Below are 20,814 nucleotides of genomic sequence, written 5' to 3'. Positions count from 1 at the left end.
TTTTTGTTTGAAGATGTTAAAAACTGGAACCTTAAAAAAGACACTTTCAACCAACAGCATCAGAGGTAATTTATTAAACAGTGGAACAGCGTCCATTTACAACAAACCAAACCGTTTAAGAAACGGTTGCTACAAAAAACGTAGAAGAAGAAGAAAACGAACCAATCAGTGATGACCACCCCTTTCGATTTACAGCCAATCAGCGTCGCCGTGGATGAATTTCAAAAAAAGTGCCCCGCCATGATTGTTGTCTAACATCAAGCTGAAGCAGGAACCGTACTTAACTTGTTTTGATTTTTTTTACTGGACTGCCAGCAGAGTCTTTCTATCATTTTATTTTTCGTTGGGAGATAAAAGGTAAGACGTGTGCTTTGATATACTTTCTAAGAACACAGTTATACTACTTTTGTTCGCCGCTTGACCGGTTTAACCGTAGTTCAGTTCGACGCTTGCTCGTGCGTCGTAAATACACTTTGGAGTTCCTTTGGCCCGTTAGACAGGCAACGTGCTAACTTTACGTTTCGTATTAATACACAACGTGTTGCTGTTCACTCGGACTAGCCTCGATCGGACTTTACCATTAACACGGAACGTCTGACGGTGACCCGCAGCTTTAAGCTAACGTTAGCCAACGTCCGCCTGTTGTGTAGCTAACGTTGCATAGTTCAGGTAAACGTGTCGCACGAAAATTAGTTACCCGTTCTCGATCTTCGTGTTGTGCCGTGGAGTAATTTTTATAAGGGTTAATCGAGGGTCCGTGGAAAACTATGACGTGATGTTGAGCTTAGTGACGTCATTTTTGAGATCCTGACTGACTTTTAAGAGTTTTGTTAAATTAAATGATAACCCAGTTGAGTGTATAATAATGACAACATGTACTAGATGCAGTTTTGACTGATTCCCATCTGAATGCGTTGTTAAAGCAGAGAACTTTCCTCATTTATTTATATATAATTATTTCAGTTAATCATTTTTTCCCCAGGTGGCATAACGTCCAGCACATCCAATATAATGCAGCAGCACCTCACATTCCCCCCCCCCTCTTTACTCCAGATTCCTGAACATGGATTCTGCATTCGCCCACCTGCGCCAGCGGGACACCAGCGTGTCGATGCTGAGGGTGAAAATGTCCCGCAGGAGATCTCAGTCCCAGAAGGAAAACCGAGAGCGGGTGGTGAACACACGCAGGCAGCTGGCTGAGCTCCCGGAGCTGGAGATGTCTTCCCTGGATGCCTCCATTGCCACGGTGAACATTTCAAACATTCAGGGGAAGACATTGAACAATGGCAAATCTGCTAAAGGTACGTCTACCAAACTCCAACATAATCACGTGTTCCCAATAAGTGCCCCACAGCCTTGACCCCCCCCCCTCACCTTCTTCACAGACGTGGCCGGAGAAGAGCGGTTGAAACAGCTCGCGCGCTGGAAGGAGCGTAAGGCTCTTGAGAAAGAGAAGGAAAAGAGAGAACGTAAAGGGGTATTCAAGACGGGCATGTATCACCCCAAGGACACCCTGACCATTCCCTCTCTGCCCGTAGTCCCGGCTGCCTCAACCAGAGCAAAAGAAGTGAGGGATTTTACTGTTTACTGTAAATGTCTCCTATTTGATACAGTGACCTGAATCACAACAGGTGTGGCTTTGTTTTGCATTTATAGTCATGAATGACTCCAAATAATCAACATGTCATTTCTTGTGCTTTTTATTTCAGACAAAGATGAGCTCGACTTCATCACAGAGTGTTCGAGTCACTCGGTCGATGAAACAGCAGCAGCAAATTGAGAGGGTAATTCTCTGAGAAACCTTCATTATGCTCTCCTATTAACTTCCATAAAAGGCAAATCTAATATTCACATCGTTGCATCTCTTTTCTTTAGACAACCTTTCTACAGCCTCTGGCGGTGCAAGATCCAAAAACGCTGGCAAAAAAAGGTGCGTTAATCTTTTAACTTTTTATTTTAAATGAAGGGCGCCATCTTCTGTGACCTTGTGTACTTCAGACCTGACCTCTCGTCACCCCCCCTGCAGCTCAAGCTGCTCTGGACAGAACAACCAGGAGCCGCGTGGCTCCTGTCAAACGTGCACCTGCTCCGGCTACTGCCAAGATTCACGATTCTGCAGGTGAGTAGTGACAGTAAACGTCCTCCCACCCAGCTGGGAGTTTGGGCCGGATATTGTGTTCGCCCCTTTGTGTTCCCTTATGTGCATCTCATTCTGCGTCACGCCTTCCTACTGAAGTGGAGCCCGCCGTGCGAGCTTTGAGGTCCAAGTCGGCCAGCAGGCCGGCGGTTACAGCAGCTCCTGTGGTGGCGAAAGACAAACCGATGGGTGAGTCTGCAGCTCGGCATCGCGGAGACTGAAGCTGCTGTTGTGGTTTGACACAACTGCTGTTTAATGTTCCTAAATTCCTCTTTACCCTCAGATGTAAGAACCACGAGAAGCAGAGCATTCATCAACCACGTGGCCCCCTTTTCTTACAGAGAAAACGACTGTAAAGGTATCGTTAGATGTCGGTCAAGAAGCTGATCTGTTTCACATTGCTTACATTAACATCTTGTCCCATTTTATGTTCATCTCCCTCTTTTTTCCTCAAATATTCAGCAGCTGTTGAGGCGGATGTGACCATGGTGAGCGTTCCTTTGGGTTTCACGCCCTCTGTTAAAGCTGCGCCTACATTTTCCCCAGTGAAACTTGGCCTGATACGCGTTCTGTGTTGTGTAGGAGTCGCAGGAAACGCCGCGTCCCCCCGGCCCGGCGCCCTCCTCTGAAGAGCAAAACGTGGCGGTGGAAGCTCCTGCCGTCGCGGTTGAAGAGGCCTCCTCTTTTGCTCCAAAGGGTTTTATGTTCAAGGCTCCCGTCGGCTTGTCGTCCTTCAAGTTCGAGCCTCTCACTCCTCGCTCAGCAGACGCCTTCCTTACACCCAGGTCGGCCCCAGCGATGCTCAGCGTTCTGTGGTTTATCACGGGAAAGTTGTTTCCTGTCTCAACGCCATGCTGTTGCTCTTCCTGCGTAGCCCCAGCTTCAGCCTTCCAGAGGTCCCCGCGTTTAACCTCCAGCCCCCGGGTGAGCCGAGTGACTCCTCCCCCTCCAAGTCCCCTCGCCGCTCTCCTCCCCGCGAAGCCCCCGCGACTACAGGCAGCCCCCTGGAATCCAAACGGGGCGTGCCGTACTTCAGGTGGCGTCCCGCTTCACGATCTTCCTGCTCCGATGTTTTCAATTGCTTTTCGATTGGTTGAAGTTTGTACAATAATTAGTTCTCTGTGTGATTTCAGGTTGGAAATCGCGTCTGAAACCGAAGGACTGATGACCCTGTGCGCCGACTGGGAGCCTAAAGTGGAGGATGAGTCCATCCCAGAAGAGAGTGAGTGGGCGGGCTGTGTGCCCACGCCGTGGTGTCCGTAATGACATAATTTTCCCGGTGAGAGTCGTAACTGTCTGTCTGTCTCAGTGAGAGACCGCATGCGTACCGCTGTGGGCCAAGCCAGGCTGCTGATGAAGGAGCGCTTCAAGCAGTTCAGCGGGCTGGTGGAGGACTGCGAGCTGGGCCGGGGGGAGAAGATCACCACCTGCACTGACCTGCAGGGCTTCTGGGACATGGTGTATTACCAGGTGGGTGTCCACAGGAGAACGAGGCGGGACAACACAGTGTTTCAGACAGCGATCCTCATGCGCGCTCTGTGCTTGTGCCGTTCTTTGAGGTGGAGGATGTCCATAAGAAGTTCAACGCTCTTAAAGTAGCAGAGGGCCGAGGCTGGGTGGAGGAGCACGAGCCCCCACCCCCCCGACAGAGGAAAGGGGTGAAGGTGAAGACTCTTTCTAAATATCCAGTGGTCCTGGCGTGGACGTAAAGGCTTAATAACGTCTGCATTGTGCATTTGACAGAAACCACCGTCGGCTGCACCCGCCAAGGCGACAGGAACCAATCAGGCCGCCAGGTCTCGCCTGGCGGCCGTGAAGGCGGCCATGAAAGCCAAACAGCAGGCCGCCGAGGCAGAGAAGGCAGCAAAGGACGCCGGCGCTGCGGTAGAAGACGCCGGCCCGAGCTCCGAGGAGTCCGAGTCCCGAGCCGAGCCCCCAGCGACGGTGGTCTTTGACGGGGGCTTCTTCCAGGTGGAGAGCCCGGCCAAGCCGCCAGGTGAGCGAACGCCTGAAGGCCTCACTGTCGCTATCAGCTTCTCCCCGCTGGGCAAACGATGACGCCGTCGTATGTCTGCAGGCTCGTTGAGGAGAGCCGGCCGTCCGAGTGCTGCGGCGCTGCCTCAGACCCCCCCCTGCTCCAACTACCTCTCGCCTAGGAGAAGCACGCGGCGATGCCTGGCACTGCCACAGACCCCCCTTCTCACCGCCGCCTCTCCCGCCCGACCCCGCCACATGCCCGCCCGCCTCACCCTGGACCAAGCGCCGGCGTCCCCGCGTGGCACTCCTCGGGCATCCCGCCACAGGGCGAGCAACAGCTCCCTTTGTTTCTCCCCCGCCAGGGACGCGGCGGCCGTGCAGGGAGACGCGGCGGCCGTGCAGGGAGACGCGGCTCTGGCGTTGCGCGAGCCCGCCGCCGAGCATTCGCTTCCGTCCATCTGTGTCGCCGAGGAGCCAGCCGCGGTGTGTGTGGACCTCCCTCGCTCCCCGTGCAGAACCCCGCAGCGCTCGTTATCCCCGAGTTTCTCGCTGTCGCCCAGTGTGACTCCCAGCTGGCCTCCCACCTCCTCCCCCCCTGCTGTGCTGAGTCTTGAAGAGGCCCAAGAGTCTGTGTGTCTCACACCAGGCACTTTGGTTGTTGAGGTAAACACACGTCACTAAATGTCATTAAAACAACCGATTGAATTTTATTGAACTGTAAAATCCACACGTTTTTTTTAAAATTCATTTTGCTCTGCAGTAAACAAAGTATTGTGTTGTTGTTGTTGTTTTCAGGAGATTCCCGGGTTGGACTTTGAGCGTTACCTTCTGCCGTCTCAGAGAAGCAGCCTGTCCCCCGGGGGGCTGGATGTGGAGATGGAGAGCCCCAGAGGTCAGACAGAGGACCTGCTTACGCTGCCGGAACACGGTATGATTGTTGCCTCTGGGAAAGCTGTGGGCGCACACACACACACACACACACTGTGTGTACGCCTGGTTTCATACCATAACAACACCAATTTAAAACCATGAGCTCCTCTTTAACTGTCAATCCTGAAATATCAGACCACGCTGATAAACCGTAGTGATCGCTCTGTTATGAGGGACCGTTTTAAACTCCTTTCTTCGCTCACGTCTCACGTCCTCACAGCCCTTCCAGCGGTGGGTTCAGCGCTAAACCTTCAGTCACCACAGGTCAAAGTTCTTCCTTTCTTTCTCTTTTGGTGTCTTTTTATTTAAAAAAATTTATCTTTTAATCCACATTGGACTTAATTATCACTGCTACATGTTGTGTGTCATTGCTGAATGATCTCACTGTGTTTGTCTTCACGCGCTCTTTAGTCGACCATGCTTCTCTTCACCCCGGACCTGAAGGATCGGATCCGCCAGTCCGTCTGTCCAAGTGACCTCATGGTCTTCACACCTCCCCTCTGATGTGCAGCCCAGACATTATCTTATACTTTTCTACAACCTTTTTACTGATGAAAATATGAAATATATATGTAAGTGACAGGAAAATGTGTAAATATATTTGTGTTTACAATTAAAGTTCTAGTTACAACAAAGTGGAACTGTCATCTTCATTTATACCCGTTTTATTTTATTGGTCACTGTAGTTCAGACAGAAATAATGGCCCCTCTACCTGTAACACAGGAGCACAGGAGTGAGATGCTGCTGCGATGGGGCTTCTGGTAGGAGCGGTGATGCCATCTAGTGGCTGTTCTGATGCATTTATCATGAAAGCGCCCAGTGAAGAACTTGGATTTCCTTCATTTAAATAAGTTGGTTTCTTGGGTAAATCTAGAAGAAGGCTTCATTGATTAGAAAATACTCTCAGCTGACCAAGCTAAAAGGCTAGCTGTGTGTTGCTGGAGGTGCTGCCTGTCCCTCTGGGGGGGGGCTTTGGCTGAGCAGGAGGTCTCTGTGCCTCCCGGCGGAGCTTCTCCTCCTCAATTCTTCTAGACACCAACTGGTTGTGTTCAAAAGCCGGGAAGAAGACGTGTTTGAAGAACTGGTGGATGGTCTGCTTCCGGAGCTCCACCTCGCAGCCTCGTGCCTCAATTCCTCTGCTTGGTTCCTCTTTCGTCTCACTGCTTTGCCCTGAAGGGATGATGACACACAATCTGTTCTCCAGTCACAGCACTTTGTTTGCTTTCTCAGCAAAGCTTCTCGAGGAGTGCAGAAGTCCTTTTCCCGTCTACAATTCATACTTAATAAATACCAACAAACCTGCAGACGGAGGTTTCTCAGAGGCTTTAGTCTCAACATCTTGTTGACTCTCAGCAGTCTGATCAGTGGACGTTTCTGCTGCATCATTTGACTTCCTTGTCTATGAAAAGATAAAAATACAATAGTTCTTTAAACTCGGCGCCCTGCATATTTGTGTGATCTGACGATTTAGCGATAAGGCTTCTGCAGGTCTCCTCTTCACATAACGGAGGATGTGTGAGACACTCGTGTGAAATCAATGCCGAGGTGAAGCACTGACTGAATCCATTTGATGCTACACCAACCTCCACCGCTGTGGAGCTGCACATGTCAGGAGTGATGGGCGAATTCACTGGAGAGTTAATCTTCTGTCTGTTCTCTTGTGTGAGATTCACAGTTTTATTCTGCAACTTCATTAACAGCAGAATCCCAGTCTGAGCTTCTAAAAATCACCTCCGTGACACGCTCACTGGCCTCTGCCTCGGGGCCTGATGGGGAGGACAGGCCCCCCCCCAGCCCTTCGGACCCCCGCTGACACGTCACCTCAGCAGAGCCCAGAAGTACCTCAAAGAACTCCAGGAATGTAATCTGCAGCAGAAGAAGTGGGAAAAGGGACTAAAGGGAAGGTAGATGAATGCTAATCTGCTAATGAACCATTAGAAGGAGACGAGGGAGTCGGGGGGGAGGGCGGGGGAGAACGCTACGGGCCGACCTCCACGTCCAGGCAGGCAGACGGGTTGTCGCGGTCGCGGCTCTCTGCTGTGATGATCTGCAGTAATCTCGCAGGGGTCAGGTTGGTGTCCAGCAGGCGGAGATCCTGGAGGGGTCAATAAAATATTCACCAATGGGTCGAAATGAGAGAATGAAATGATTGATTTGCATGACGAAATCTTTGTGTTGCAGCATGTTGCACCTTGAACATCCCCAGCAGGTGTCTGCAGGTCACTTTCCGGCCTCTGTTGTAGGCCTGATAGACGTCCCAGCTCCTCTTTGAGTAGCTCACGGCCACCGCCGCGCAGTCCGGCTGCCTAAACACGAAGCCTGGATCACAACTGCAGTTACGCCACTATTCCTGCACAACGCGGCGCCTTTGTCTCCGTCTCAACAGCGTCCGCACCTTTAACGTTCTTGTAATTAGGGAGGACGTTGTCCGTCATCAGTTTGGAAAAGCAGGCTGCCAGGAGGTGATTTTCTGACCTGCGAAAAGAGGGAACGTGTGTCTGCTGCGACATCAGTCCTCCCTGAACCAAAGTACCGGGCCAATTGACTCTGTAAGCAGACATTCCTTACGCCGCGTCCTTGTGGTAGATGTGGAAGGCCGCGATCACAAGACAGCTGAGGAGCGTACCCAGACGGATGGGAGCGAAAGGAGAGCGGATCTCCGCTGGGGGGGCGCCCTCTGGCAACACAGAGTGAAAGCATGAAGCCACAAATGCCCTGTGATGTGTATTCGACGCGCTGCAGTCCTGCTCACCGCCGATGAAGCGGTCCATCTGCGCCGGGCTGATGCCGTGCCGGTGGACGTTGCAGTCTTTGAGGAGGCGCCACAGCTGCAGGCGGGACAGCAGGAAGCTGCCGCCCGGGGAGGGGGCCCGGCCGAGTCCGCTGTAGAAGCTGTACGCAGACCGCAGCTCCGCCGCTCTCCTCAGCACCGCGAACTCCACCTGTTTGCACGCGAGTCAGAGCATCAGAGCAACGACAACTGAAAGACAAGCAGAGCGGTGTAAGATGGGGGGGCGACCTGTTTGAGCTCGGCGCTGCGCTTTGTCTCGGGGATTCTCTGCAGGAGACACGCGATGTTCAGAGGCACGTCTGTGGTGGAGGTGGATGAAGGTGTTAATGGACACGGCGCTGCTGGACCTGTTGCACGTGCTGCGGGTGACTCACCGGGTGGAGCGGTGGAGGCTTTGCCAGCGGTCAGGTTGAGTATCATCATCTCTCCCTCAAAAACGTCCCCATCCTTACAAGGGCGAAAGTCGTGATGCAACTTCCCAGCAGGGGCAAACCGAGCTGGTTCCCCCTGAATTCGTGTTGACTGTGAGGCAGCTCTGTACAACTGACCAACCTTGCCGTGTGTTTCGTTCCGTCTCCGTTCCTCTTCACAACGACCCCGGACGAAATCCCCGCTGTAGCGATGGCAACACCGCGACCCGTCGGCGCGCCTCGCGGCCCGCGCGTGCGTGCCCCGTCCGTGCTTCCCGGCGGAGAGGACAGAGACGGTGAGCATGCAATCACATCAGTGCGACACGGACACGTGGGCGCCAGCCTGCTCTCCTACTTGGACTCCGTTGTGCCACGTCCCAACGTACTGCTGTCCCAGATTCAGCCAACGCATCGTGCCCTCGCCGTGTCTCAGGTTGTTCTTCCACTCGCCGGAGTAAACGTTTCCCGAGGGGTAGCTGCGGAGACACCGGCGTCACCTTTGACCTCCGGGCAGTTCAGAGGCCGCGCCGCGAGTTCGACCATGTGCTGCATACATACCGTCTCACCCCCCACCCCTCTCGGTTGTTCCTCACCCAATCGCCTTTGTACCATGACGTCTTGTCCTGCGTGTAATACACGACACCCTGAAACAGCAGGAGAAACCGTTACGCGCACACAAGGAATAAAAGGACTGGAGGCTAAGGTGTGGACGGGTGGGGCGCACCTGGCCGTGCCTCCTCCCCTGAGCCCACTGGCCCGTGTATGACGCTGCGTCCAGTTCACCGCGGTACGTCCCAGTCCCATGCCGCACGCCACCGCACACCTCCCCCTCATAGGAGCTGCCATCGGGCCAGGTGTAGGTGCCCTTGCCCGTGGGCATGTTGCACACAAATTCTCCCTGATGGATTAGATATTAACGAGATGTATTACTTATATATATCTGCATGTGTACAGGATGCATGTTCAGGGTGTTCTGTACACATGGGCTGTTGGGCACTTTGCTTAACACTTGATAACATTACATTTTATTACAGTTTTCATAATGCTTCGATATTGTAGCGTACGTCATATTTCAGGCCGTCAGCTCCTGTGAAGACGCCGCGACCATCCATAAGTCCCATGGACAACGTCCCCTTCAGATAAACAAAGAAGGGACTGGTCTTATTTGTCCTGATGGAAATGACAGCGTTGCATTGTGGGGCATTTTCAGAATATATGTGAGAATGCATTTTAAGGTAAAACTGATTCTCTCACCGAGCATGATGATGTGCAAGCATTTGAAAAACACGTTGGTTTAATATTTGCATCGGTTTGAATTATTTCAAACTCTTGATTAACGTTCTAAATGCTCAGCCTGCATCTACCGTCTGGTCACGTGTCTCATATTAACCAGTACCTTGTAAATATGACCACCTTCGAAACGAACGACCCCCTCTCCGCACGTTCCTCCTTCGTACCTGTTAAAGAGACGGAATATTAACGTGATGGTGTAATAATCATAGCAGGACGTCCGGTAGTCCACGTTGTGCGGGACGATGTGACGTTACCTGCGGACGACCAGACCCACCAGAGTCGGGGTCTCATGGATGTCGTCACCCTCGTCTCCCGGGTGGGTTTGGGTTTGTTTCACATGCGCGTGCACTTCAGAACGCGCACCGCAGCTCGCCTGCTCCTCGTGCCCGCGCGTTTTCTCATTCCCACGTTGGTTTTTAATCGCGGTGTTCATCTTTTCTTCCGTTTGTTGTGTATCTGGAATCGTCTCCATGGTAACGGTGCCGCGCGCTGACTACCATGGCAACCGACTACGGCAGCCTTAGTCAGTCAAAAAGGGTACTACCACTGGTTTAACGTGACAGATAACAGATACCCACTTAATGGGGTAAATAAACCTGATTGTGTTAAGATATAAAAATATTTATTTTTTATAATGGAAATACAAATAAAATCAGAGCAATAACAAACAACCAAAACACACAAGAACACAGTAATTCTCCCAGCATGGTTATTCTTGTGAGATGATGTCCAGGTTGGCGAGGTGTCTCATGGTGGGCCTCCCGTGAGGACAGTTCCACGGGTGGTCAATCTCCCCCATGTGGACCAGGAGCTTCTTCATCTCAGCTACATTCAGGGCAGTGCCGATCATCACCTGAAGATGGATGTGAACAAAGTAATAGAGCGTGTTAACGCAGTCATTACATCATTAATAACATTTCCATGGCAATTTAATTAACAGCAGATGCTTAATTCAAATCACAATACCATAACTCTGATTAAAAATGAGAGTACACCTGGTCTGAGTAAATATCTGAAAATTGTCCCCTTTATTAACTCACAGATTTTCGACAAGCTCGGGAGGCAAACATCTGCCTGACGCGGGACGGTCGACACATGACCCCCGGGCTGTCACTCAGCATGAAGATCAGCTCTTCAATGTCGGCCGGGCCAAAGGTCCAGTTTTTACTGGTGGGCAGAGACACCAGCTTAACTCTCTCCATCACCTGAGCTGCAGGCGAAACAAAAACACGACTCTAGGTTCAGCATGTGGGACCATCACAGTGGCGTCGCATGGATTTGAACTTGAGATAAATCGGGATGCATCACTCATATTAAACAGTTAAATGTTCATACCGTCCTCATCCACAAGGAATTCAAAGCCATTTTTTCGGAATATCTCCATGTTCTCTAGGAGGATGTTTTCACTGACGGCGGGGAGGTGGAGCTTCTGAGGACTGTGAACAACAACAACAGATCAGTAAAGCGGCCCTTTAAAGCTTCATCAGCTGAGTCGGCTTTCTTACTGGATGAGTTTTTGTCCTTGCAGCACCGTGTGCTGCTGCAGCATCTCAAAGTTGTATTTCTCATCCGTGGCGTGCTGGTCGATCATGAAGAGGTCGGCGTTGAGTTTGGCGATAATGAAGCCCAGATTGAACTGGCCGATGATCTCCATCTCTTTGAACATGTCTTTACTGTGGGGGAAGGGGGGGGGGGGGTAGAATGGGACACTTAAACATTAGAAAGTTCACCAGTAGATATCGACTGCAGTAAAAACCCACCTGATCTCTTTACTAAGCTCCGCCTCTGCACTCTGGTTTTCTCCGGGGTCGATTTTGGCCCTGAAGCGTCGATAGCACAGATCACCGCCGGCCGCCTGTCTCCGCAGGTCCTGCAGCCGCTTCACCCTCCCGGCCAGCTCCTGCAAGGAGAAGTGGAGGGGCACCGCCCTTTTCTGCAGGAAGACCGGAGCATCCACCGCCGGCGAGCGTCTCGACTGAGTGTGGGCCTTGTGTTCGGCGGGGGGGCGCGGCTCGTCTGTCCGGGCCCTCTTGGCGTCCGGGCTCGGCGCACGGCCCTCGTTGGAAGTGCCCGGCTCACTTTGGACCTGTGGGGGCTCGGGGTCCTCTGACGCTTCTTCCCGCGTTTCTTTTTTCCCAGCGTCGGTCGGTTCAGGGGAACGGACCTCCGGGCCAGAGCGCCAAGTACCCGGTGTCGTCGTAGCGACGACGCGATCTGGCGAGGCGCCGTCTTTTTCCGACTCGTCGCCGCTCCACGACTCCCTTCCGTGCCTGAACCAGTCCACCTCAGCCCCCCCCACTGGGGGGCTCTCGGGGAGAACTCTGGCAGGTCTTGAAGGGGTCGCGACCCCTGGGCGGCAGAGCGGAGGTTTGTCGCTGTGCTTAAAAAAGGTCCTAAGTGTTTTCTGTGCAGGGCCACTGGTTGCAGCTTTGGCAGCGTTCACAGAACTGGAGCTGTGAGGACTTGAGAAAGCTGCTTTCAGGGCGGACAGGTTGAGGGACGACTTTGAGCTGCGAGACGCTGCTTCCGCGTGCTCTCCGGGTTCGGACGCGTTCTCATTAGATGGGACCACAGGACCGATGTCATCTAAAGACAGACAGACAGTCAATGTACAAGCACTGGAACGTCTCTATTATATTACATCATACGCATTGATCGGAGGCTAAATGTGTGCTCACTGGTTCTGGGTATGGGGGTAAAGTTCAGGCTGATCTTATTGACTCCAGCCTCATACATGGTGATCAGAGAGGCCTTCACGACAGCCAGCAAGAGTTTCTCCTCCTGAAGGAAGATCTGCCGTTTGTCGGGCGTCACATTCACGTCCACACACTCTGAAATGACACCACGGAATCACTCGTGTGGGACAGAAGGTCAGCAGTCGGATTCAGAGGGACCTTTCCAGCACTTTTCTTACCCGAGGCAACAGCTATGTTCAAGGCAACAAATGGATATTGGTGTCTGTTGTACATGTGATACACTTCATTCACAAGTTTAGTCACCTGTAAAAACAATTAGTAGATGGAAACGGTTATAATAATTCATCACAGAAGAAGTTATAATAATTTAGTTAGTGTCCTTGTATCTGCTCACAATTAGATATTAAGGCGTTCAAACCCATTTTAAGTGTTTTAAATGATGACATAGGGGCATTGAACTACCTTCAGAGGATCACAAGGCCGGCTGTTAATGAAGAAGAACTGCCTGTCAGTGGCACTTCTCCCAACACCGTGGTCTCCTCGTGACACGAACCCCGCCATGCTGCCAAAACAGTTTCACGTTAGAGGCACAACATTTTATACACAAACCTACTGTACGTACAGGAGTGTATCTCACCTAAAAGGCTGCTTGGGTAGATCTGCATCTTTGAGTCCATATTCTTCAATAACATTCTCAGCAGGAGACACTTGCTGAAAAGGAATAAGACTCTGTATCTGCAGGAAGAAAAAATAAAGTACATAGCAAATCAAATAAGTCCATTTCTTCAACCGTGGATGTGGTTTGTTAATAAATGGTCCAACCTGTTTTGGTCCAAATATGGCCCCGATGTTGTCCCTCATACTCGGGCTGCCGGTGGTGCCGAGGACTGTGCTGCGCTTTCCCTGCGCGGTTTGGTTGGAGCAGGTAACGCGCACTCCGGTAGAGATGATACAGTAGGCCTGCAGGACATGGATCATTTTGGCATACTCCTGAAACAGAACGGAACAATGAAATGTTGGGAATTATAGATGAAAAAGCAGTTACACTGATTAACCACTGACGGGCTCAGAGCGAATACATTGAAAGATATAAAAAAAGGTTATATTGTTATGTAAAAAGTATGACCTTTGGACTGAACACAAGACTGATCCTAAAGCGACTCACCTTCTTAATATTGCGCTGGAACTCCTTGTGTCGAACGGGCAGCGTGTAGAAGAGCTGCTGCAGGCTGACTGTGGTGCCTTGCTGCCGGGGATGAGGGGACTGCTGCACCAGGTGGCCTTTGTGGTCAAACACCAGCTTGGTGCCCACCTGGCTGGACTCGTGGCACGTCACCACACTGAGGACACTGAAGTGGGGGGGAGGGGGTGGGGGGGGGTCGAAGGGAACTTTAGTCGACAGAGGTGAGCAGGCGTATGTGCCAAAGCAACGCGGCTGTGATTTACCTCAGAGCACACAAAGAGCTGAGGGCTTCCCCTCTGAAGCCAAACGTTTCCACGCGGATGAGATCAGAGAAATCCCTCAGCTTCGACGTGTGATGCTTCAACGCTGCAGAACGAGAGGAGGTTTCCCTTCACCGTTAAGATGAGGCAGACTTTAACTAACCCGGACGGGATAAACAGCGGCCACACTCACTCAGTCCTTCAAAGTTGGCCTCCTCTACCCCTTTGCCGTTGTCCGACACCTCCACGAGTTCAGCTCCGTAGTCCTTCAGCCTGACATCTGGACACACGCAAAGTTGCTCAGTCAACATCTCCTATTGGACTGGAAGGTAAAAAGATGAACACCGTGTGATTTCGACAGCCGTCCTTACCAACGCTAGTGGCGCCTGCGTCGATGCTGTTCTCCACCAGCTCTTTCACTGCAGTGGCCAAAGTCAGCACCACCTGTCCCGAGCAGATCTGATGCACAGAGTGCTTGTCAATGGCCTTTATGGCTCCTGCAGGTTCAGAGCTGATGGGAAGAAAACCAGTGATCAGTGATCAATGATGCACGGCCAAAGAGTAACACATCCATACATGATCAATACATGAAGAATGGTGGAAAGATGACAAATGGTAAAAGCTCTGTGTGAGCTGCGACGAACACCTGAAGATTGTGGGAAGGTCAGGTGACCTTATAAAAAAAAGTCGATACAAGTTAGCTGCAGTAAGCGCATATTACTGAAATGCAGGTTAACGTTAAAAAAATACTTTGATGTTTAACTTACCAAGCATCAGACATCTTCAAGGTCTAAAATCCAAAAGTATGAAATGTGACTTCATCTGAAACAGAGAGAATACTGATATAATTTAGCTGCTTTGTTTTCATTAATCAGATGTTTTCAAAAGCTTCCCGACGCAGGAGAAACTGTACCGCGCGCACTGCACGTGTTGTCACGAGCTTCACCCGTGCGCAAAACCTGCGCATGTTGACCACCAAAGGTTAAACCAATACGATAAAAATGTTGAAAGGGTTGAACGGCAAATTAACTAAATATGCGAGTCATAACGGTAAGAAAAATACATATCACTCTACATAAATGAGTAGCGTGAAAGCCGTTGCCTCACTCTTTGTAGGATTTCATCACCTAAAATTAACTCACCGAAATATGACCGAGCGAGATGTTAGGGAGCGTCTGCATTCACCTCACACAGAAAGAAACGAATACATTGCCTCATTGATGCAGACGTCTTGGCGGTAGTTTGAAGCTTTAATTTCCACAATTACAATAAAAAATGACACTTGTAGTTGTTTTGTAAAGTTATTCCATGCTAGATTATTTTTCTAAAGGTTCATATTTGCGGATACCAAGCACCTACATTGACAGACGACCCCTAAACGGGTAAATCATGGCCGTCTTTTGACGGAATAGTCCGTGTGGTATTTTGGCAAGACATATTTCAATATTGTTAACACCGGGAAAGGACGTTTGTGACGATTAGACGGACTATGTGAAGAAAGTCATGTGAATTTGGCAGTACTTTATTTTGTCAACATTTGTCACATACAAAAAATGTTCAGTTCGACGTCCGGACTCGCGAGGACCGAGGAAAGTTCTGGAAGTGGCAGCAACCTTTCGATATTCTGTCATTTCAATCCCCTCAAGACACATGGAACCGGGAGTAACGTGAGCCTGTTCGCGGCTGCTAGCGAAGAGGACGACGAAGTCCGCTTTGACAGTAAGCGTTTCCTCGCGTTGCTGCCGAATCGACTCGGTCTAGCTAGTTAGCGGTTAGCCCACATTATGACGTAACGAATAAAACGTCGGGTTATCCAGCAGGCTGGAGGCGACCTTCAGCTCTTCTGCGTGGAACTAGTCTGGACATGCCGACTCTTCCTCCCTCCTGAGAGGAGATGGGAGTAAAGGAGACTCGGTGACTCGGTCCTGTGTTTACCATCAGGGAGTGAGGACGGAAGGTGGAGGAGTTTTCTGGTCCGTGCAGATAAGAGTTGCTGCTCTGCACCTCCCTCTTATGTACAAACAAGACCGGGTCATAATTCGCATTCGAGGTGAACGGGGGACTAATTAAACGTTTTGACAGCTTTGGCTGCTTGATTTTTGGGGCACACGTTTTTTTATTATTTAAATATGGACCTAGGAGACAGAAACATTGTTGAAATGATTGCAAAGGTTATCGAAGAAGGTAAGAGGAGATATTGCGGTTATGTTAGTATTTTATTCCAGAGTTCAACAAAGTAAGATATAATCTATTTTCTATCACATGTTGAAGCAGTTCATTCTTTGTTTTATTGAGCACTGTTTCCTCTTTCTCTCTTTATATCTATTCACTTACTTTTGCTTCTTTGTGTCCTCAGCGTCCGACACAGATAACAACCGTGAGGTGTTGATGGCTGGCCGGCGTTACCCGTCCGTCCAGGAGTTCGCCTCAGCCATACCCAACCACCTTCTCCTGGGCTCCCTGCTGGAGCACCTGTGCTTTGTCTACGAGAGCAACCCCACGCGCTCCCGCACGCTCTTCAAAGGTCTGTCCTGAGATGTGGAACGTGAAAATTGACAGTTTGCATGTTTAAACTACTGTCCTTACATTAGGATCTGTGCATCTTTCTTCACTTATTCCAAACTTCCAGTCATTGGCCAGCGTTTAGCGGCCATGAACCTCCTCTCACCGTTGGCCATAAGTGACGAGTTCAGCACCGTCAGGCTGCAGCACAACCGGGCCTTCACTGAGCTGCTTCACGCTGCCAGCTCCTCGCTGTATCCACAGGTAACAGGACCCCTGGGGGGGCTCTTTCGCATGTTGTCAGTTTAGGACTAGGACTGTTGTGGGAGTATTTGTCCTTGGTAGGACAGGCCAGCCGTCTACATGTCCACAGAGTGGTGAGTGTGTTTGTCCTCATCTCGTTCTGCAGGGCCAGCAAGCTGCCGGCTCCAACGCGCACAAGCCTGCTGTCAGGTAGGCTGTGCTTTACGTGTTTTCTAGCGCAGTATTATTGTGTTATTGAGTATTGTGTATGAGATGTTTGTTTTGGTCGTCCCGCAGACCCAAGGAGGGGCTGTTTCAAGCACAAACGTCCCGCTATCTCAGTGAATTTGAAGAAGTGTTTAGACTGGGAAAAGGCTCTTATGGAAAGGTTTTTAAGGTATTCCACTCTGTTTCTACTGCATGATTTTTTCTCTTCTTACAAACGACTCCATCACGGAACACAAATTGAGTTTATCAACACAAACATCCTTTTATTTCTTCATCTTGAAGGTTATGAACAAATTAGATGGACAGTTTTATGCTGTGAAGAAAATTCTCATCAGAAAAGTCTCAAAGGATGACTGCATGAAGGTGGGGCATCAATGTTTCATCAATACAGCCTTTATATATCCAAATCCAGAGATATAATGTACTGATACTTGCATTATTTTGTTTTGCTGCAGGTCCTCAGGGAAGTCAAAGTGTTATCCAGCCTGCTGCATATGAATGTTGTGGGCTATCACACTGCGTGGATGGAGCATGTTCAGCCTGCGTCATGTGAGTACTGCGGTTTGGGCTGAAACAATCGTACTTACGCTCCCCTGAGTTTAAAGAACAATAGCAGCTTTATTTTTTATCATAAGTGAGGCTTAATGTGAAAAGCATCTGTGTTGCAGATCCTGAGTCTCTCCTTCCGGCGCTGCAGCCCCCTGAACAACTGGACAGGTGGGATCAGTGTCCATTTACTGTTGCCTGATAAACGGCATATAAATTGATATTGATGATGATGTTTGTAAAAACTTGATGTTTGTAATAATTAATGAAATGCGCTAATAACATAACATTTGTTATTTGAAGGTGGAAGTTATTCTTGCTATGACATTTTATTTGTGACAATATACCAGATGGATAATTTGGATATTTTAACAGTAACCTCGTTTGAGGACATGTAGATGTAATATTCGATCGCTGCTCTTTTGATCACAGCTCCGATGAGAGCTCCGACAACAGCAACAGCTCCTCCATAGTTTTTCAAAGCCTCAGTCAAGCCCCAACAGACTCCAGAGCCAACGTGCCCCCGAGAGAGGCCGAGCCCCTCGGCGCTTTGGGTGCAGCTCCAGTGTGTGCCGAGACCACGCGCCAGATTCCCAAGAACTACGTCCCCTGTGTGTTCCTGGGACAGGGAGGTCCACCCAAGAGCTCCAAATGTCCAGCGATGGGTTGGGAGGGCGCAGCACTGGTAGAAGAGGAGTCCAGCAGGGGGGGCATCGAACTGAACAACAACTCCTGCATCGACGGGGAATTTCAGCAGTGGGCCAGCAAAAGACGTGCGGCGAACTCTTCTAAAGAGGTGGGCACCCGAAGAGGCTTTCAGTGATCATGCAGATGACCAACAACGATTGCCATTAAAGCTTAAAGGTGGGATTTATTTTTAAAACGTACTTTTTGTGCAGTTCCACCTGATGCTCTACATCCAGATGCAGCTGTGTGAGCGCTCACTGAAGGACTGGATCTCCGAGAGGAACACCAAGCCCAAAGAGCAAACCCCAGGATGTAATTGTTTTAAACAAGCCAACATTTCACGAAAAGGATGTAGTTCCGGTACAAATTGTAGGTCAAATTACACTCACTATATATTTTATTTCCTTTAAAGGCCCTTATGGATGTGTTGACACCGAACACACCCTCCGTCTGCTCAGAGGGATCCTGGAAGGAGTGAAGTACATCCACTCCAGGGGAATGATGCACAGGGACCTGAAGGTAAGAGGCTTCGACGTTTGAGGTTTTCTCTGAAGCTGAACGGGAGTTTACATTGACAACTAACAACTAACGACAAATAAGTCATCGATGTGGCCTTGGTTCTCCCCATCTTTCACAAAGCAAATGTTTTTTTCCTAGATGTTGAACACAAATTCATGTAGCTTATCAGGCAGATGTTCTCTCAAATCTTGGCTCTTCCCTTGGACATGTGCTAGATAAAGCGGGGAGGTGCAGAGGACTGTTCCCAGAGTGCTTCACCGCCTTTAAAAAAGTTCGACCTAATGCATATATTTCAACTGGGCTGGAAACACCAAAACGAGCCATGCAGCGTACTGATAGGTGGAGAGCTGACTGGTGACTCCCCTCAGCCTTTTTTTCATTTTTCAAATAATGGTAAAGATGAAATTGGAGAAAAAAGAGGCTGAACATTGATTTCCCAGATTAAAAAGCCCTTCACCTTTGCATTGGCGTCGATGACGTGCTCAAAGAGGAGTCGTAGACAGCAGTCTTTTCAATGTCCTTGGTAATGTATTTTGCTTTTAGGTACGCATGGGAAGGATTATCTTGTGGTAATTCAAGTTCAGTGTAGACAAATTATAGTTGAGTTGTTAATGTGATATGAAGCATATACATGTCCCAGAATCATCAAAGGCTTTTAAGAGAGGCCTCAAATAGTTTATTCCTTGCAAAAAACTTGGAAATCAGTATCTTTACACCCACCAATATATAACAAAAAAACAATGTTTCCTGTGTTTGTTTTTTTCCACAGCCCAGGAACATTTTCCTCCTCGGTAACGACTGCCATGTTCGAATTGGGGACTTTGGCTTGGCCTGCAGGGATATAATAATGGAGGGCCATAAAAGCACCCCATCGTCCATCAGTGGTAATACTGCACCTCAAAGCTTGTTTCATTTTCATGAGTCCCTCAAAGAGTCACCAGTAGATGGCGCCATGTGCCTTACAGTCACATCTCTGGTGTATTCTGCAGAGTCTTCACATACTACAGGTGTTGGCACGTTTGTGTATGCCGCTCCCGAACAACTGAAGGGCTCCCATTATGATTCAAAGGTAAACTAATCAATAGTATGACGACAACAATAACAAAAATGTCACAATTTTCTGTGCTATACTCGTATAATTTATTAACTTAACTTAACGCATTTTTTAAATTGTCTTTATTGTTATCACTTGTGTGATGTTTTTATTTGTCATGTTGTTGCTCTCCCAGTCAGACATGTACAGCATCGGGGTCCTGGCTCTCGAACTTTTCCAGCCGTTCGGGACTGAGATGGAGCGGGTCCGGACCCTGGGGGACCTGAGGGAGGGGAACATCTCAGACTCGTTCTGCCGGAGATGGCCCGTCCTGTCCAAGTTCATTATGAAGCTGACGAACAAGGAGCCAAGTGTTCGTCCCACAGCCAGCCAGCTTCTACAGAGTGAACTCTTCTGCAGTAAAGACATAGTACGTTGTCTCACTTTGCGGAAAACAAACGTCGGTTCCCGGATTACTTACAATGTGCAGCTTTCTTCATTCTGCATGTGTGGCTTTGCTGCATGTGTCACCAGAGTGTGCTTCAGGGCTCCAACCAGTACGTGATAATATTTGACAACACATTTTAACCAATTGTTTTTTCCTCCTAAGGTGATCCACAGTTTACAAAGAAGGGTTGAAGAGCAGGAGGGAGAAATCATGCAGCTGAGGAGACAGATCAGTCGGCTTCAAAGCTCAGAAGTCACAGTTAGTGTCTCTGAGTCTGATGAGGCCAAAGCCTTATAGGGTCTGATTTATTCAACTACTGTTGTACTTTGTTTTGGTGACTTGGCACAAGTGGTTGAGTGCGTGCGTGCGTGTGTGTGTGTGTGTGTGTGTGTGTGTGTTACATTTGAATGTGTCTTGTACACTGAGATGTAACGGTGCTATTATTTATTTTCCTTCAGCTGTTTAATAAACCCACTTCTGCTACACTCGGATTCAGCTCTATTGAAATGCAGTTTATCTTGTTAGATTTGTAAGAAGCAACATGTGATTATTTGAGATGATGCTTTGAAGTAGTAGTAGTATAAAGTGACCTATAGGGAGCGTTCCCAATGTGCATTATGGTATTGTGCAGCTTCTTGATCCTGATCACTGCCTGTCATTTGTTGAGACAGTAGGCCTTCCAATTTAGATTTTGTGGGGATAATAGTTTATTTGTGTACATCCATATTCAACCATGTGTCTTTGTTTTCTTGTCTGTACATGTGGTTGATGGTATTTTGTAAGGTTAATTTACTGGTCACAGTGAATGCACTTTATTTCATTTAAATACTGTGGCCACTATGTGATCTATTTTAAAATGAGCAATTTAGCAAGGTTACAACAATCTATGCTGTGCTTTACTTAAAGCCAAGTAAATACTTATAGTGTGTG

The 20,814-nt window shown here is 49.3% G+C and overlaps 4 protein-coding genes across 12 annotated transcripts; 2 read left to right on the top strand and 2 right to left on the bottom strand.

Annotated features, from left to right (window-relative positions):
• Positions 1-177: 177 nt before the first annotated feature.
• On the top strand, positions 178-5,679 carry dlgap5 (discs, large (Drosophila) homolog-associated protein 5). Of its 4 annotated transcripts, none has more exons than XM_078102565.1 (19): positions 178-357; positions 1,054-1,301; positions 1,386-1,567; positions 1,710-1,784; positions 1,876-1,930; positions 2,027-2,119; positions 2,237-2,326; positions 2,421-2,495; positions 2,603-2,625; positions 2,729-2,922; positions 3,012-3,173; positions 3,271-3,359; positions 3,447-3,607; positions 3,697-3,801; positions 3,881-4,133; positions 4,215-4,777; positions 4,910-5,042; positions 5,265-5,308; positions 5,456-5,679. In XM_078102565.1, the coding sequence occupies exons 2-19, from the start codon at positions 1,064-1,066 to the stop codon at positions 5,546-5,548; spliced, it is 2,628 nt and encodes an 875-aa protein (XP_077958691.1). In that variant the 5' UTR covers positions 178-357; positions 1,054-1,063; the 3' UTR covers positions 5,549-5,679. The 4 variants fall into 4 exon arrangements, with proteins under 4 accessions (XP_077958691.1, XP_040031734.2, XP_077958690.1 ...); XM_040175800.2 differs by having other exon boundaries at positions 2,720-2,922; XM_078102564.1 differs by having other exon boundaries at positions 2,600-2,625.
• A 24-nt stretch (positions 5,680-5,703) lies between these two features.
• Positions 5,704-10,129, bottom strand: rsph10b (radial spoke head 10 homolog B). Its single transcript, XM_078102569.1, is given in 17 exon segments — positions 5,704-6,074; positions 6,076-6,215; positions 6,345-6,444; positions 6,629-6,688; positions 6,777-6,911; positions 7,036-7,140; positions 7,237-7,364; positions 7,441-7,520; positions 7,614-7,722; positions 7,798-7,987; positions 8,065-8,517; positions 8,602-8,722; positions 8,805-8,890; positions 8,971-9,144; positions 9,311-9,379; positions 9,643-9,703; positions 9,794-10,129. Coding segments are annotated over 17 exon segments (2,334 nt in total). The 5' UTR covers positions 10,012-10,129; the 3' UTR covers positions 5,704-5,969.
• Positions 10,130-10,141: 12 nt separating this feature from the next.
• On the bottom strand, positions 10,142-15,697 carry pms2 (PMS1 homolog 2, mismatch repair system component). Of its 4 annotated transcripts, none has more exons than XM_078102567.1 (16): positions 15,614-15,697; positions 14,446-14,500; positions 14,050-14,189; positions 13,872-13,958; positions 13,682-13,784; positions 13,401-13,584; positions 13,058-13,225; positions 12,873-12,970; positions 12,698-12,797; positions 12,454-12,538; positions 12,218-12,370; positions 11,300-12,125; positions 11,045-11,212; positions 10,875-10,975; positions 10,580-10,749; positions 10,142-10,392 (listed from the first exon to the last, which is right to left on the bottom strand). In XM_078102567.1, the coding sequence occupies exons 2-16, from the start codon at positions 14,457-14,459 to the stop codon at positions 10,249-10,251; spliced, it is 2,541 nt and encodes an 846-aa protein (XP_077958693.1). In that variant the 5' UTR covers positions 14,460-14,500; positions 15,614-15,697; the 3' UTR covers positions 10,142-10,248. The 4 variants fall into 4 exon arrangements, with proteins under 4 accessions (XP_077958693.1, XP_077958694.1, XP_040031736.2 ...); XM_078102568.1 differs by having other exon boundaries at positions 15,547-15,672; XM_040175802.2 differs by lacking the exon at positions 15,614-15,697 and adding an exon at positions 14,592-14,807.
• Positions 14,833-20,369, top strand: eif2ak1 (eukaryotic translation initiation factor 2-alpha kinase 1). 3 transcript variants are annotated; one of them, XM_040175805.2, is made up of 15 exons: positions 14,833-15,397; positions 16,035-16,202; positions 16,308-16,444; positions 16,590-16,633; positions 16,721-16,820; positions 16,934-17,014; positions 17,107-17,200; positions 17,320-17,368; positions 17,630-17,993; positions 18,097-18,196; positions 18,297-18,403; positions 19,173-19,287; positions 19,393-19,472; positions 19,633-19,866; positions 20,047-20,369. In XM_040175805.2, the coding sequence occupies exons 1-15, from the start codon at positions 15,232-15,234 to the stop codon at positions 20,179-20,181; spliced, it is 1,974 nt and encodes a 657-aa protein (XP_040031739.2). In that variant the 5' UTR covers positions 14,833-15,231; the 3' UTR covers positions 20,182-20,369. The 3 variants fall into 3 exon arrangements, with proteins under 3 accessions (XP_040031739.2, XP_040031742.2, XP_040031740.2); XM_040175808.2 differs by lacking the exon at positions 14,833-15,397 and adding an exon at positions 15,592-15,728; XM_040175806.2 differs by lacking the exon at positions 14,833-15,397 and adding an exon at positions 15,681-15,862.
• Positions 20,370-20,814: the final 445 nt, after the last annotated feature.

The sequence above is a fragment of the Gasterosteus aculeatus genome, chromosome 5, assembly GCF_964276395.1.
Source record: "Gasterosteus aculeatus chromosome 5, fGasAcu3.hap1.1, whole genome shotgun sequence".
Taxonomy (NCBI): Eukaryota; Metazoa; Chordata; class Actinopteri; order Perciformes; family Gasterosteidae; genus Gasterosteus; species Gasterosteus aculeatus.
This window is presented reverse-complemented; position numbering and strand designations above follow the sequence as displayed.